Source organism: Perognathus longimembris, chromosome 23 (assembly GCF_023159225.1).
Source record: "Perognathus longimembris pacificus isolate PPM17 chromosome 23, ASM2315922v1, whole genome shotgun sequence".
In the NCBI taxonomy this organism is placed as follows: Eukaryota; Metazoa; Chordata; class Mammalia; order Rodentia; family Heteromyidae; genus Perognathus; species Perognathus longimembris.
The window spans coordinates 17650354-17668048 of NC_063183.1; the positions used below are offsets into that span (position 1 = coordinate 17650354).

Sequence of the window (17695 nt, forward strand, 5' to 3'; positions counted from 1 at the left end):
GCCTGAGCACTGTCCCTTAGCTTTCTCACTCAAGGCTAGCACTCTACCACTGGAGCCACAGCTCCACTTCTGGCTTTTTTGCTGGTTAATTAGAACTAAGAATCACCTGGACTTTTAAACTAGGACCCTCAAATCACAGCTTCCTGAGTAGTTAGGATTGCAGGCACGAGCCACGGGCATCCACCTTTTCTTGTAAAGCTTTCCTTGAGAATCTTTATGGAAATCTTGGAATATAGGACACCAGTCACCAGTCCCTTCTGGCAAGTCTTTGTCCCCCGTGTGCTTAAGCCAAGATGTTACAGGAAAGCTCAGCTCTCTCATCTTCTTCCCGAGGTTCAGGTGCTGGCAAGAACAACGGAAAAAGCTGGGCTGCCTGAAATCCTAGCTACTCAGCAGGCTGAGATCTGAGGATCGAAATGTGAAGCCAGCCGGGGCAGAAAAGCCCATGAGACTCTGATCTCCAATGACCCACCAGAAAACCGGAAGTGGTGCTGTGGCTCAAAGTGGTAGAGCACTAGCCTTGAGTTAACAAAAACAAAACACCAGGGACAGCGCCCCAGGCCCCAAGTTCAAGCCCCCAATCAACAAAACAAAACAGCAGAGGACACACGGGCATCTAGGAGCCCAAGTGAGCGTCAGGGCAGACAAGAGACAGATCCTACCTGAGATCACAACACAGGAGGGGGCAAAACTAAGCTTGGGAGCCACCCCAGGCATTGCCCTGGACCCCCGGGGCAGATCCAGGCTGGCTGAACCCTCTCCATGACCACCCGGTCCTCCCAGGACTGTGCTGTCACCACTGTACTTCACCCCAGCCACTTCAACCCATCAGCCCAGAATGATCAGGCTTAGGGAAGGGAAAAGGACTTGTTCTCCCCTTGGTTCATCAAAGGCTGATGTGAGCAGCAAATGCATCTGAAGATGGAAGCTGAACGCCCTGTTCCCTGAACTCAGAGGAAGCAAGGAGGCTAGGCCTGGCCCACCAGCCTGGCGTAGGTCACCAAGCACCACCAGCAGGCAGAGGTGCAGTCATGTGGGCCACCGCTACACGCCACCTCCTTAACCCTAAGAAGCGACTCGGGAGGCTGAGATCCGAGGGTCACAGTTGAAAACCAACCAGGGCAGTAAAGTCTATAAGACTCTCATCTCCAGTGAACCACCGGAAAGCCAGAAGTGAAAGGGGCCCAAGTGGTAGAAAGCCATGCAAGGGCATGAGGCCTTGAGTTCAAGCCCTTATACTGACACCGAAACAAACAAAAGTAAACGATACCTGCCCGTGAAGGGTTGCCCAGAGGAAAGGCCAGAAGACAGTACCTGTTCCTGCCAGGTAGCAGAGCAGGCAGACCAACCACCCTGACTCCCGGTACTTGTGCTTGCTGTGTGCCTGGTCTCCTTGTTCTCTGAGCCCCTGTCCCCAAACTCTGGTCACCTTTTGGAATATGAACATGGACAGGAGTGTCTGTACCTTGTCCTGCCTGGCTGGGGGGTAGGGGGAGATGTCTGGGTGTCAGGTCCACCTCAGTGGTCCCATGGCTGGATTTCTCTCTGGAAACAGAGAGGCATGGCCTCACTGGTGACACTTTAAGGAAGCCAGCATACTGCAGCGCTGAGATATCCCCACATACAACCGAGGCCACAGGATGGGCCAGCACTGTCTCCCTAGCAGGGGGCTTAGCATGCGTTCTCGGGGCACACATGAGAGAAGCCTGCTGGGCCCAATGAAGCCTTTTTTTTTGGGGGGGGGGGGGTTGCTGGTCTTAGGGCTTGAACTCAGGTACTGGGCGCTGTCCCTGAACTGTCGTGTTCATGGCTAATACTCTACCACATTGAGCCACAGTTCCACGTCAGGTCTTCTGGTGGTTGACTGGATATAGGATGCTCCTGGACTTTTTTCTTTCCTGGGCTGGCTTTGAACTTCGATCCTTAGATCCCAGCCTTCTGAGTAGCTAGGATGACAGGTGTGAGCCACCAGGACCTGGCTCCCCTGGTGCCTTTGGACTACTCTGCTTTGCCCACAGTTCGACATCCCCAGGGACTGGCTTAAGAGAGCAGATAGAAACCCATGCTAAGGAAGGCTGGGCAGCCAGACCACACAGGCTCACAACCCAAGCCTCCATTCACAATCTGGGAATGAAAGTAGTGCATTCAATCATAAGCCTCAGTTTCCTCATCAGAAGGATCATATCTGTCTCAGTATCACAGTACCGAGTCAGTGAGCTGGAGGACAGCTGCTGGGAATATGGCTAGTGGCAAGAGTGGTTGCCTTGTATACATGAAGCCCTGGGTTTGATTCCCCAGCTCCACATATATAGAAAATGGCCAGAGGTGGCGCTGTGGCTCAAGTGGCAGAGTGCTAGCCTTGAGCAAAAAGAAGCCAGGGACAGTGCTCAGGCCCTGAGTCCAAGCCCCAGGACTGGCAAAAAGAAAAGATGCCAAACACATATGGGTTTCTATCAACGTCACCCATCAGCACCATCACCAGTATTGTTTGCCCCTGAACATCAAATGCCCTGGCTAGACCCAACTCTGCGCCCACCTCTGCCCCTCATTTTTCTGACTTCACCACCTTTCTAGTCAATCTTCATTCCCCCTTGGCAAGATGAACGGTGTGTTTGCCATCCACCAACACCTGTCACCCCTCAGGGACTGTCTTCTACTCTCTGCCTTCGAGTGGGACGGCCACATGGCTCCAAGTTCGGGACAAACGGCTTACCTAGAAGAGATCGGATGCCTACAGAAGGGACCACGCTACTACCCTGGAACTCAGACCACTGTCCACCAAGACCTCAGGCAAAAAGCAGGGTGCCAGGGGCTCAAACCTAGCAACCCCAGAAACTCAAGAAGCTGGGACCTGAGAACAGAGGTTGAGAGCCAGTCCAGATAGACAAACGCAAGACTCTTATCTCCAATTAACCAGCCAAGTGCTGGAAATGGAGGTGTGATTCAAGTATATACACACACACACACACACACACACACACACACACACTCTCAGTTAATCCTCTGGCCATGACAAATCCCAAATTTTCTCCCCAAATCTTTTAGCATTCCAAGACACCAGAAATCATTTTTTTTTTGTTTTTGCATGAAAGCCACACAATCAAAAACAATGACTTTCTCTTTATTGTCCCACACCAAAACCCTTTTTCTGAGATATGTGAACCCAAATCCCAGGACAGCCCCCTCTCCCTCCCCCACCTCCACCGCCCAGGCCCACAAGGCAAACAGACACACAGAATAGTCCAGAGGATAATCTACAGGCCTCCCCACATCCAGGGGGCGCTCTCTCCTACCAGCAGGATTGGGGCGGAGCCTCCTGCAGGTGCTCTGGCACCTGCTCTTTCCAGCTGGAGCCAGACCAGAGCACCTCTAGGAGAATTGAAATAGGTAAGACTGGGCCTGCAAGTTCTCATCCTCTCTCTCTCTCTCATGAACACACACTCACACTCATGCACATTTCCACCAATAACAACAGATAGGAAGAGAATTTCAGAGGATGGCCACCTGTTCTGTCCAGACAGCCACTGCTAATAAAACCCATCCAACCGGGCGCCGGTGGCTCACACCTGTCATCCTAGCTACTCAGGAGACCAAGACCTGAGGATCACGATTCAAAGCCAACCCAGGCAGGAAAGTCTATAAGACTCTTATCTCCTATGAACACCAGAAAACCAGAAGTGGCACTGTGGCTAGCCTTGAGCTGAAGAGCTCAGGGACAACACCCAAGCCCAGAGTTCAAGCCCCATGACCACCCCCCTCCCCCCAAAAATCTAAATTAAACCTACTATGAGGTTAGCAGAATCATCCATTTTAGAACCTGGCTATAAACCCCTTGCTTCAAAATCCTGAAACAACCACACACTTGCTGGCTGCTGGTGGCTCACATCTATAATCCAAGCTAATCAGGAGGCTGAGATCTGAGAATTGTGGTTCGAAGTCAGCCAGGGCAGGAAAGTAAGACGTAACTCGGGCTGGCCTTGAGCTCCGGGAACTTCCTGCCTCTGCCTCCCAAGTGCTGGGATTACACATGTGTCACCCCAGCTGGCTACCCAGGGGGCTCTTCACCCCCAGGGACAGTGCCCATCCACAGGCTGGCAGCCTTCCCAGCCAGTGGGGAGAGAAGAACCAGAACCAGAACCAGAAATGGGGGCGAGGGGCGGATAGCAGAGCCATCCAAAAGACCTCCATCAAGTGCCCCAGTCCCTGTGACACAGTCAACCCAATAGCAACATGTAAGGAAGGAAAAAAAAAAAAGCCAACCTGAGAATTCACCCGGAGCAGTGATGAGGGAGTTGGTGACCTCCGTTTCAGTGTAAGACAATGTGGAATCGGACAGATCTGTTGGAAGAGGAGAGAGAGAACTCAGTTGGGGGCGTGGCGCGCATCTAGGGGCTTGTACAGGTGAGTACACACCCAAGAGCTGCGTGCCCTTACCCCCGGCTCGTGCAGCCTGGTCATCCCACCCGGGATCACCCCACAACCACACTACGTGAGCCACCCTCAAAACTCTTCCGGAAGATAGTGACTGCGGCCATCCTGGCACCTGGGAACGTTTCAATGGCTCACCTCAAAAGAAAAAAAACCTAAGCTCGGGGGGACAGAGCAAGTAGCAACTTGGAGCCTTGTCGGGTAAGGTTAAACTAAGCTCCTCAACAATTCATAGTTGCTGTACTTAATTACAACCATTAAAATTCTTGAAGTTGTTCTTTCTTGCTTGCTTGCTTGCTTCCTTCCTTCCTTGCTTCCTCCCACTGGAGCTGGGAGACTTTTCCTGTGCACCCTTTCCACTCTGCACTCCTCTAATTAAGGGCACAAGCATTTGCCCAGATGATCTTTTTTTCCCTCTCTCTCTTCCTCTTCCCCTCAGACTCCAACATCCCAACCCATTCTGAGAGTACTTTCTATCTCCTGACTGTCTTATTATTTTTGTTTGTTTTGCCAGTCCCGGAGCTTGAACTCAGGGCCTGAGCACTGTCCCTGGCTTCTATTTTTGCTCAAGGCTAGCACTCTGCCACTTGAGCCACAGCACCACTTCCAGCTTTTTCTGTGTATGTGGTACTGAGGAATTGAACCCAGGGCTTCATGCATGCTGGGCAGCAAGCCCTCTACCACTAAGCCACAGTCCTAGCCCTGGTCTGGTTTTTAAAACTAGGTCTAACAAGCCAGACCCTGTAATCCTATCTACTCAGGAGGCTGAGAACCAGGGATCAAGATTCAAAGCCAGTCTCATCAGGAAAGTGAAGGTGTCGCACAAGTGATAAAGCACTAGCCTTGAGTGAAAAAGTCAAGTCCAGAGTGCAAGGCCTTTAGTTCAAGCCTTAGTACTGGTGTGCGCACGCGCGTGCGCACACACATACACAGACAGAGTGGAAGTATTTTATGTGATGAGTAGATTTGTTTTGCCTGGTGTTCAACACAGGGAAGTGAGAAGGGATATTCTTTCTTCTTTCTTTTGGTGCCAGTAATGAAGCTTGAACTCAGGGCCTGGGCATTATCCCTTAGCTTTTTCTCCCAGTGCTGGTACTTTATCACTTGAGCCACAGCTGCACTTCCAGCTTTTGAGTAATTAATTGGAGAGAAGAATCTAATGGACTTCCTGCCTGGGCTGGCTTTGAACTGTGATCCTCACTCAGACCTCAAGCCTCCTGAGTAGCTGCAATTGGAATCAAAGTGCTTCATCATATTTTTCTCTTCGACTCTGAGCCGCTACCTTGACAACCTGCTTGCTGCCTTCTGGAACTTTCTCTTGGTCTGTGCCTCTGTGAAGAGGGGGAGTGTGTTGTCTCCGGGTTGGACAGGCCTGTCCAGGAGGTGGGAGACTTGTGCCCAGAGGCCCAGGGCTTTTCCTGCTGGGCCAGCACCACCCACATGTGGTATTAGCCGACCTGCGAGCGAGAATTCCACTCCGTCTTGCAGGATTTACTTTTACCACATGACTGGGGGAGCAGGAAGATGATATTGTAACCAATTTGGCCTGGGCTTTTATGTTTTTTTTCCTCCCCCTCTCTCTATTTTCCACTTGCCAGAAGCTGACTGGATATTCTGGGTTTTATTTTGGTTTTTCTTTTTTTACTGATCACATGTGATCACAGAGGCTTAGAAGCGAGCTGACTTTCTGTTTATGAAAAAGTAGCAATACAAGTAAAAGAAAAATACCAAAAAAAAAAGAAAAGAAAACAACTTGGGACTATTTATCAGGGCACACACAAAAAAATGAACTGCTAGGAGAAGACATTAAGGAGAAATAGAAGCTCATGGAAAATTTTTGAAAAATAAGCAAAATGACCCTTGGTGCCTTTTGTTTTCCCCCTGTAGAGGAGAGGAGTCATTTGAATTCAGGACCTCATGTTCTCCATTAGCTTTTTTTGCTCAAGGCTGGTGGTGCTCTACCACATGAGCCACGTACGGCTTTCCGGTGGTTGATCGGAGTCTCACAGACTTAGCTGCTCAGGCAAAGGCTCCAGGCCTTCAGATCTCAGCCTCCTGAGTAGCTGGGATTGCAGGTGTGAGCGACCAGCTCCAGACCAGGTTTTGCATATTTGACGTTGTCGTGTGTCCCCCTCCCCCGCCCCAGGGCTTCTGGTTTTTCAGCCACTCACTTGAGGTGGAAAGGCAGTCAGCACTGAGTGCTGTTTCTCAGTGAACGGCCACAGACAGTGGTAGGAAGCATCTCACATTGGAGGGAAGCAGGTTAAATGGCTCCCACCTGCCCTCCTTCACTGCTGCTTGCTCCTGGTACACCCTTGCCAAACTGTGGCTTCTAGGCTAATCCAAAGAGGCCCTTACCTAAGGTAGTTAGGGGCATTCCCAACATACCAGGCTGCCCAAGTGTATGCAAATAGGGTTCTGGGTATAAGGTGGAGCCCCAGGTTCGAGTTTCACCACCACGAAGTCAGCCGTATCCGAGCCCATCTCATTTTTCTTTTCTTTTTTTTTTGCCAATCCTGGGCTTGGACTCAGGGCCTGAGCACTGTCCCTGGCTTCTTTTTTGCTCAAGGCTAGCACTCTACCACTTGAGCCACATATATGTGGTGCTGGGGAATTGAACCTAGGGCTTCATGTATAGGAGGCAAGCACTCTTGCCACTAGGCCATATTCCCAGCCCCCATCTCATTTTTCTTCCAGGACTTAAACCTGGAACATGACACTTTTGCTCTTCCAACTGAGCCATACCTCCAACCCCAAGTAAGTTTTAAAAGTTGTTCGTAATTCTATTCCCTTCAAGTCTCCAGTGTTTCTTGGAAGTTAAAGATACATCGTTTTTCTTATCAAGGACCAGAGAATAAATATCTTTAGCCTTGTGAGTCCTACGGCCTGTCACAACTACTCAACTTTGAGCTGCTTCATGGGGGGAGCCAGGGGAAGTGGTTAGACCCGTGGCTGGAACTTGACTTCTGACGTGGAAACCGGAATTCCATGTAATTTTTCCAAGCTATTTTAAAAGCATAAACAACTGGGCACCAGTGGCTCATACCTGTAATCCTAGCTACACAGGAGGCTGAGATCTGAGGATCATGGTTCAAAGCCAGCCCAGGCATGACAGTCCATGAGACTATCTCAAATTAATCACTAAAAAGGCCAGCTGTGCAGGTGTGGTTCAAGTGGTAGAGCGCACTAGCCATGAGCAAAAGAGTTCAGGGACAGTGCCCAGACCCTGAGTTCAAGCCCCAGGACCTGTACAAAATAAAATAAAATAAGCCAGGCTAGACACCAGTGGCTCACACCTGTGATATTAGCTACTCAGGAGAATGAGAGTTGAAGATCATGGTTCAAAGCCAGCCTGGGTTAGAAAGTCTGTGAGAATCTTACTTCCAAATTAACCAGCAAAAAAAAGCCAGAAGTGGAACTATGGCTCAAATGGTAGAGCACCAGCCAAGCAAAAGAAGCTAAGCAAGAGGTTGAGGCCCTGAGTTCAAGCCCCAGCACAGGCTTGGGGGGGGGGGGAGCAGAAGCTCTTCAGCCATATTTAGACAGGTGGCTGAGTTAGACCACCAGCAAGTCACTTCCTCCTTCTGGGCCTGTTATCCCATCTGTAGAATAATGCTCGCGACACCATGGTGTCCGTTTCCACATTGTCCTTTGGCAGGGCCAAATGAGTCTCTGAGGGTAATGATCTAACTGGCTACGCAGTGTGGGGCTGGGATTTTCCAGCTAATGGAAGTAGGGTGCTAGCACCAGGGTTTGGGCCCGGGCCCTGCAGCTCCCTGAGTGCTTCTATCCCCTCACTCAGGTGACTGACTGCTCCCGGTCGTCACTGAACTGAATATATCTCCACTCCCAAGACAACACTGGTCACCATCACTGACTCCAACCCTCCCTGTGGGGGTCATGATGGGTCCTTCTGACCTCATGGAGCTTGGGAGTGAGGGACCGGGTTCCCTGTGAGTCCTAGAGATGGTGCGTACCTTCTTGGGAGAATTTCACCCCTTCTTTTTGTTGTTGTTGTTTTTGTCAGTTGTGGGAGTTGAGGCTTGAATCCAAGGCCTGGGCGCTGTCCCTGAGCTTTCTTGCTCAAGGCTAGCGCTCTCCACCATTCTGAGCCACAGCGAACCTCCGGTTTTTCTGGTGGTTAGTTGGAGATAAAAGTGTTTCACAGACTTTCCTGCCTGAGCTGGCTTTGAACTGTGATCCATGGGTCTCAGCCTCCTGAGTAGCTAGGGTTATAGGGGTAAGCCACTGTGTCCGGCTCTCCTGGGACTGGTAAGGCCACCTTACGATCACTGCCCAGGCACTGATTCACACTGGACTCACAGTCCCAAAGACAGGGGATCGGCAGCTCCAACCTACAAACTTCATGCACTAGCCTCGGAATCCCCAAGCTTCGTCCACAGGACACGAGGCCTGCCTCTAAATAGGACTTGTTTGAGAACTTGTTTGAAAAGACACTGCCAGATCACTAAACTTGCCCAGGGGACAGGACAGGCCCAAGCGGGGCCCTGATGTAGCAAGACACATTCTCCCTACCTGCCCCCACCGTCACTTCTACCCAAGGTAAACATGACTTAAAGAAAGGGGAAGGAGAGATTGACGGGGACACAACATATGCCAAACACTCAGTGCCCAGTAGGTGTGTTACCCCCAATGAAAACACACTTAAGCCTTGTGCCAGGGGCTCATGCCTGTAAATCCCAGCTCCTCAGGAGGCTGAGATCTAAGGATTCCAGTTCCAAGTCAGCCCAGGCAGAAAAATCTGAGATTTTTAAAAATCCAATTAACCAGCGAAATTTAGAAGCAGAGGTGTGGCTCAAGTGGTAGAGTGCCAGCCTGGCGCAGAAAAGGACAAGGGATAGTGAAAGACCCTTCGTACCAGCCCCTAATACCAACAGTCTCTCCCTTCTCCCTCTCCACCTCCTCTCTTTGAGAGTGTTAAGGCCTGGATGGCAAGAGGCAAAGAAATCCCAAGAATTCCAGCCCACCTCTAAGCCACTCAACTCTTAAAGGCCCTTGGTGAAAGGTCACACGGAGGTTAACGATGAGGCAGGAAATTCAAGATGTAAATATGGGCTCTGCCTTAGCCCAATCTTGGGAATGTTTGTCAAAGCATCAGGGCTTTCAAGCCTAGAAGGGCCGGGGGGGGGGGGGGGGGGGGAATTGCACTTACCCAGTGGCTTGTACTCGTCCCGAGGAGACAGCCGAGAATATGGGGGTGGCGGTGATTCTAGAAGACAGAAGAGACACTGTCACAGTTGGGCAGAGTGGACGGCTGCATACTTGGGGGTTCTGTGTGCTTTCATTACTGCTTTCCTGAAATAATGATCTGAGGCCTCAGGAAGTTCTCTAACCTCTTCCTGTCAACCCCAACTGCCCAAATGCAATGGAACAGTCCACAGGCTCAACCCCAACACTGCAGTGAGCTCCAGCAGTGTGAGAGAGCTCAGGCCAGGCACCCCACAGCCCCAGTCTAGTGTCCCTCAGCTCAGAAGGTGAAGATCATTACAGACCCCCTGGCTACCAAGAGGAAAAAGAAGATAATGTATGTAAAAATGCTTAGCACAGCTCGGGCACGGAGGAAAAACAGCTTCACAAAGAGAACCTATTATTATCATAAAGAGAGCCTGAGGTGCAGGGAGGCCCGGCCTCAGACCTGCCCACTACAGCCCAAGCCTGTCCCTTTCCATGTGGGGTAAACATGCTTTTGTAATGTAAGTATAGCCCAGCGGAGTAGATGGGAAATGCTTAGACTCCATTATGCTGCCCCAGTGAAATGAAGTTTAAATGGGCCTTTCTGCATTTTACTTGCTAAATTTGGAGGGTCTGCCTCAGAACTGGGGGTGAACACGGAGGTCCAGCATGGAAAATTTTCTTAGCAAACTAACATTCCTGGGAATAAGTCCTTGAAATTCAAACCCAGCTCAGGTAACCTTTCCTTTCTTTTTTTGGGGGGTGGTGGTGGTGGTGATGGGGGGAAGGAGGATTGGTAGTAGTGATAATGCTGGGGCTTGAACTCAGGGCCTGGGCACTACTGTCTCTTAAACTCTACCACTTGAACCACACCTCCACTTCTGGGTTTGGCATAAGTTGGAGATAAGAGCCCCATGAACTTTCCTGCCTGGGCTGGCTTTGAACCGTGATCCTCAGATCTCAGCCTTCTTAGTAGCTAGGATTACAGGCATGAGCCACTGGCACCTGGCTCAGTTCAGGTATCTTGATAGGGGGCCCCAAATTAACCACTTTTCTACCGGAAATAAAGGAAGGGGTGGGGACACTCCCACACCCTGCAGTTGAGATTCCTTATTGTCTATCTATGGTGTTTTTCCTATGGGTTTCTTTCATTTGCCTAAAATACTCCTCCTTAAAAACATATACTTTGCCTTCAGAAGAATTTCTTAGGCTCTTGCTTTATGGGAAGCAACAATTTGCTAAACTAAGTAACAATTTGCATGAATGAAATGACCCTTCATTTTCCATAAATGAAACTAAACACCATCAAGTTGCAAGTTAAAGCAAACTCCATCTCTGGTAATAAAGTGATAATAACTATTATTAGGCGAGTATCAGGAATGACACAAGGGGTAATGAGTATTTTTGCAATTATAATAAGGCACAATTAGTTGTAAGAGCATTTGTTGTCCTCTAGAGGAGGTCTCCCAGCCTGGCCTTTCCAATCAGAAGTGACTTCTAAGCCTGGCGCCTGTGACTCCCGCCTATAATCCTAGCTACTTGGAAAGCTGAGATTCCGAGGATTGTAGTTCGAGTCCAATCCAGGCCAAAAAATAAACCCAAAACATTCCATGAGATTTCAATTAACCAACAACAACAACAAAAAAAGCCAGGCATTTCCAATTTTATGTGGTTAACCCTGTTCATCAGGCACCTCTCTGTACTTAATACTTTCTCAAAAATAAAAATAAGATGGCATTATGTGCCCGTTTTACCGATGAGGAAACTGACTTGCTCTGCCCCATCAATCTGGTACAGCTAGGAGATGCATTCCCCCCACCCCCACCCCCACCACTTAATGAGACCGGGGAACCCTAATGTCAAGGTCTCCCTTCCTGTTGTTGGATAATGACAATGGCGAGGGAGTAGAACAGTGTAAGAGGCAGGACCTCAGGGTCAAAGGAGACCTACAGGGGACCTCAAACAAAGTTCAAGGACAGTCATCCTAGATACAAGAGGCTGAGATCTGAGATCACAGTTCAAAGCCAGCCCAGGCAGGAAAAGTACATGAGATCCTATCTTCCAAACAGCCACCAGAAAAAAGAACACAGAAGCAGAGCTATGGCTCAAATGGTAGGATACCAGCCTTGAGCAAGAAAAAAGCTAAAGGACAGCGTCCAGACTGTGAAGTCAAGCCCCAATACCAGCATGAAGAAAAATAAAAATTCAAGGGAGGAAGGGGAATGAATATATGCACTCTGTGGAAATCACTTCTGACACGGGTGGAACTTGAATCAGAACCAAGTCTCTCGCCAACCACCTCACCCCATGGTCACCACCCCACAAATGTACCAAAAAAAGCTTCCAGTAATCCTCAGAGCAGGGTAACTTTTGCAAAAAAATTAAAATTATATGATTGCTTGAGGCTCAGCCACACAGCAAGGTGCTGGGGGCATCTGCACAGCTACATTTATGCCCAAAGGTTAAAACTCAGCTGCGATGGGGCTGGGGATGTGGCCTAGTGGCAAGAGTGCCTGCCTCATATACATGAGGCCCTGGGTTTGATTCCCCAGCACCACATATACAGAAAATGGCCAGAAGTGGCGCTGTGGCTCAAGTGGCAGAGTGCTAGCCTTGAGCAAAAAGAAGCCAGGGACAGTGTTCAGGCCCTGAGTCCAAGCCCAAAAAAAAACACCTCAGCTGCGATGAAGGTGGGAACGGAAGTCAAGCCATTGTCACCAGGTCCCGGCATCTCTTCACCAGGACTTTACTGGCAACCCAAAGGCTAACCAGGCTCATGCCCAGAATCCCAGCTACTCAGAAAGCTGAGATCTGAGGATAGCAGTTCAAAGCCAGCTGGGACAGAAAAGTCTGCAACTCTTATCTTCAATCAACCATTAAAAAGCCAGAAATGGAACTGAAGTGGCAGAACACCAGCCTTGAGCAAAAAAAGCCAAACAAGAACATAAGGTCCTAAGTTCAAGCCCCAGTACCAGCTCAAAAAAAAAAAAAAAAAAAAAGAAAGAAAATGCTGGAGGGTGAGAAGGAGTTAACCTAGGCCTCCAGTCACACCGGAGTTGGCATTTCCTAACGTCATCACTGAGCCATAAAGAAAATCCATGAATCTGAATTGTAGCCATACCAGCTAGCCAAGGACACCCAAGGTTTGGGGAGGAAGCTTTACCTAATCACAAAACCACTGCAGGCAAGTGGAAGGTACAGAGGCTTTCACCCCATTACGCAGGATGTAGAATGTGAGAAATAAAAGGAATCATGGGGCTCATCAAATTCCAGCAAGGTAAAACACACACCCAAGGCCACACAAAGAGCAGGCGCAGATGTAATAGTCTACTTCGATTCAACCAAGGAGAAAGCAAAACGAAGAACCAACACCCCACCATCCTCTTGTAAAATACTGAGATATAATTCAATAGACAAGATTCACCCTCACTTTTCCTATCAACTGCCATGGTTTGGCAGGATGCCCTCAAGATTCATCTAGATGGTCCCATGTATGGGTATTTTACTTTTTTTTTTTTTTTTGGGTGCTGGTCCTGAACTTTGTGCTGAAGGTTAGTGCTCTACCACTTTGAACCACAGCGCAACTTCCAGCTTTGCTGTAGTTGATTGGAGATAACAGTCTCAAGGCATTTCCTGCCCCAGCATGCTTTGAATAGTGATCCTCAGATCTCAGTGTCCTGAGTAGCTAGGATTACAGGCATGAGCCACCAATGCCGGGTTACTTTACTCTTCTTTATGCCTAAATAATATTCCATTCTATGGATATATCATATGCCGTCTGTCCATTCATCAGGTAATGGACATTGGCAACTACAATAGGGTACAAGGGAATGATTGTGCTTTGAATAATCCTGGATACTTTGTTTGCCAATACTGGGGCTTGAACTCAGTGCCTAGGTGCTGTTCCTGAACTTTTTTTTTGCTCAATACCAGCACTCTATCACTTGAGCCACACCTCTACTTGCAGTGTTTTTGGTGGTTAACTGAGGAGTCTCATACCTTCTGCCTCAAGCTGGCTTTTAAGTGAGAATCCTCAGGTCTCAAACCTCTTGAGTAGCTAGAATAATAGGCATGAGCCACAGGTACCTGGGTGGATAATTCTTAACTGCCCCCCATAGACCAAACCTCTCTAGATTTGAGATGAGTCCCCAATACATGAACTCAGGTAAGGCTTAGCTGGGGGAGGGGGGTGAGATAAAGGGGCCCGAAGAGAAACTTGGGGCGCTCGCCTCCACTAAAGATAAACTTGGGGCGCTTGCCTCCACTATCCTCTCAGAAGATATCCTAGTACTTGTAAAAAAAAAAAAATTGTGATGATTTTCAAAAGAATTTACATGCTCTAAATTGTAGGTGGATCCTCAAGCCTGGGGGCGGGGGGGGGGGATGGGGAGGGAAGAGGCAGAGATAGAGAGACAGGAGAGAGAGAGAGATCTGAAACTCCAGCCCTGGACTCCAGGACTCCCCTCCCAACTTCCTTCAGAAGTGAGAGCAGCAGCCGGGAGAGCCTGGGGCCAGGAACGGGTTGCACAGCCTGGCTGGTCCCCAGCCCAGCCCAGCAGCCCCTCAGGTCAGCCCCTCCAGGCGCACTTGGCCTTCTGGACCTACATTTGAAGCCAGAAGACAGTTGACAGCCTCTCCCAGTTCTGGGCACCCGTTCAGTGCGGGACACTCACTACCTTCCACCTCGACCTTTAGCACCCTAACATCTAGCTCAAGAGAGGATCCACATCTCTCCAGAGCTTTGACAGCCTCTTCCCCTTCCCAAGGGGTGGGGGTGGGGGGCTGAGGGCTGGGGCAGGGCCTCCCAGGCGCCCCTCCCCTCCCCACCCAGAAACTAAAGGTTCAACTGTCAGCCCCAGGATGGGAGAGCAGAAAAGGAGCTCCTGGCACTTTAAGGCCGGCAGAGCCTAATTGCCCAGATTCCCGCGGCAGCCAGATAAACAGCGCGGCCGGCTGGCGCCAGCCAGAGACACCCTGCACATTATCACCCCTTCCTCACCTCCAGGACGGGCAGACAGGCCCAGGGGCCCGCGGTGGGGCGGGGTGGGGGCTCATAGGCCCAACTGGAAATCGATCTCATTTCAAAGGATAATGCCAGGCCCAGGAAAAGGGGCGGGGACACACACACACACACACACACACACACACACACACACACACACACACAACTTTTTAGCCCATTCTAATTCCCCCTGGCTTGGGAAACCCAGTGTTTTCTTAGGCGGCCTCCTCCCGGTCGTTTAGAAGTTCTCTCTCTGTCTCTCTTTCCCAGGCACACTTTGGATAATAGTAATTTACTGAATATAATTACAGAAAAAAAAAAACACAACAACAACAACAACCAAGTGGTGAAGTAAAGAGCAGGAGGTTTCTTCCAAAGTTAATGGATACTTTCTGGAGAAAGCAGCTCTATAAACACAGGTCAGAACTGTGATTAAAGGATTTCTCCACATTTCCGTCCACATAGGCACCCACCGGCTCAGTGAAAAGGCACAAAAGTCACATGCAGAGCAACTCTAAAGGCCTCCAGAGGGTGCCCAGGCGAAGGCCTCCACAGAGGGAAAATAAGGCAAGGAAAACTGGAACTCTGCCTTCCATCCAACACCAGCATTTTTGTTTTTCTTTTTTTTGGGGGGGTGGGGTGGGGGAAAGTAGCAATAACTAGGGCTTGAACTCAGGGCCAGTCCTTCTCTCTTGGTTTTGTTGTTATAGCTGTTTCCTCTAACAAGGCTAGTACTCTCCCAGTCGAGACTCACCTCTACTTCTGGCTGTTTTTGCTGGCTAATTGGAAATAAGTGTCTCACAGATCTGTCTGCCTGGGCTGGCTTCGAACTCCAGACCCTCAGATCTCCCCTCTGTGAGTAGCTAGGATGAAAGGCCTAAGCAACCAGCACTCCACTTAAACCCTAGAATTCTGAAGATGGAAAAAGCCCACCTAGATAGACCCAGGTCGCAAAGCAAATTAGTGGTTGAAGATCTGGCATGGTCACCAAGGTGACACACTGCCACCCAGGACTGTGACTGGGTCGCAGGGATTACCTGTGATCTGGGGGTGGGGCATAGGTGATTGGTGCTGGGTGTTCCTGTGTACTTTACTCTAGCTGTGTGTCTGCTTGGTGTGTCTGTCTGTCTCCATGTCCCAGGTCCCAGCCCTCTCCTTGGAGGGCTGGAAGGAGCAGGGTCCTTATCAGGACGTGCATGACTGGGCCCCAGTTATGCGCCCGCCAGCCGATGGGAGCCAGGCTGGCGTCCAGGCTCTGGGGGAGGGGCAGGCAGCAGAGGGCTTTCCCAGGTCCTCAGTCCCAACAAAGACAAGAGATGGTCAAGCTGGACCTACTGGAAGTTCTCCCTCCCTTCTTCACAAACTGCCCACACACACAATAGCACCTCCTTCTGGAGGGAGGGAAGAAGTCCAGTCCCAATACCAGGCCACAGCAGACGGAGGGAATGTGACTAGAGCCATCCCCATTGAAAACAAGGGAGAAAGGAAGAGGAGAGGGTCACTCATCCAAGTGTCAAGCTACTGGCAATCAGGACCTGGTTCTATGGTAACTGCAACTTGCCCGTTCTCCTTCAACCTGTTCCTGCCCAAGTTCACCAAACCCAAACCAACAGTCAGGCCAACTCCCAGGTCACGCAGGAGTAAGAAGGCCAGGGGGTCCTGTCTGTGGCCTCCAATCTAGACATTCCTCCCTTTCCTGCCCATCCACCTGAGCTAGCCTTGGCGCTAGGCTCACCAGGAGACCTTCATCCACCCTCTGGCAAGGCAGCTCCAGGTTCAGAGGTGTGGTGCTCAGAGACGCCATCCTGTTAAATACAAACTGGAAGCACTGCCTGCCCCGCCCCCTTTGCTTCTCCCCATGGGGGGGGGGGGAGGGAGGGCTCCCCTAAGGATTCTGTTTCTCTAGGGCATAGATTCTCTCACATTTCCCTCTACACGATGGCACAGTGCCTGGAACAGTGCAAGTGCTCAACAAACATTTGCTGGTACATGGACACAAGGAAAGAAAATATCTGCCTGTGGCCCATGTCTGTGTCCGTCTTCCACTATGAAGACAACCACAAATAGGAGCTCTTTCTCCAGAGACAGGGAGGAGTTGGGGGCGGGGAGGGGGGGAAGCAGAGGGAAGAAAGCCTCCTCTGGGGAAGGCCCAGGCACAAGCTGCCAGGCAAAGAAAGTCCACTATGGGTGGCAACTCAGGGCCTGACCCAAGCCCCTGAACTGAGCCTGGAGCCTGAACTGAGCCTGACTCCTACCATCAGTGCCACATCTTCAGGAACCACCACCAAAGGGAAGCTTTCCAAACTACCACTACAGGGAAACTTCTTTTCCCTTCCATCCACTCACACAAGCCCTCACAAGACACAGGAGACAATTCCAGGCTTTTAGAACCACCTTCTCCTTTCACCCATGATCTGCCCCTCTGTGTACTCACTGACTCTCCAGGAAGGGCAGGCGGGAGGAATGTGGGAAACCACACATGCCCCCCCAGACCAACAGCCTGTAACTGCAGTTCTGTCCCTACAAAGTCCCCATGCCACTAATGGATTCACATGCACCCCTACTGAGGAGGGTAGTAGGGCAGGGATCTGTGAGCTCCCCTAACACCCCCAGCCCGTCCTCACCTCAGCCTGTCTTACCTGGGTTGCTACAGCACACAAGATGCCCAGGTAAGCCAGGCTGGGGCAGATGGGTGGATGCAGGAGACCCTGGGAGGAGAACAAAGAGGGACCGATTCTCAGAGGTGACAAACTAGCTGGCTTCCTCTCCCGGGCTCAGAGGTCTGGCTGAACCGAGGAACTCAGCAGTGTGGAGAGTGGAGGGATACTGGAAACGAGAAAGGCATTGTTCTGCAAACACTGCGCTCCAAAGTACACAAAGGAGCAAAGCGGGACACTTTACCAACCCTGCAGCACAATTTCACGAGAAGCATGGTTACCTGGGCACAGAAAAAGAACCGAGCATGTGCACACGTACAAAAGGCTGGAAACCTAGGAAGACTGGGGGGGGGGGGGGGGGGCGGGGTGTCAATTGCCAAACAGAAGGAGGGGATGCCACTCGCTCATCTGGCCT

General features: G+C 50.4%; 1 protein-coding gene across 2 annotated transcripts in view; it reads right to left on the bottom strand.

The window, feature by feature from the left end:
* Smad6 (SMAD family member 6) overlaps positions 1-17695 on the bottom strand; it is a 66705-nt gene that overhangs the window by 47150 nt on the left and 1860 nt on the right. The window contains exons 2-4 of one of the 2 annotated variants that reach the window (XM_048332107.1): positions 17263-17331; positions 9602-9658; positions 4261-4338 (exon numbers count right to left, since the gene is read on the bottom strand). In XM_048332107.1, the coding sequence (XP_048188064.1) occupies positions 4261-4338; positions 9602-9658; positions 17263-17331 (204 nt within the window). The remainder of the gene's footprint in view (positions 1-4260; positions 4339-9601; positions 9659-17262; positions 17332-17695) is intronic. The other variant, XM_048332108.1, reaches the window with a different exon arrangement.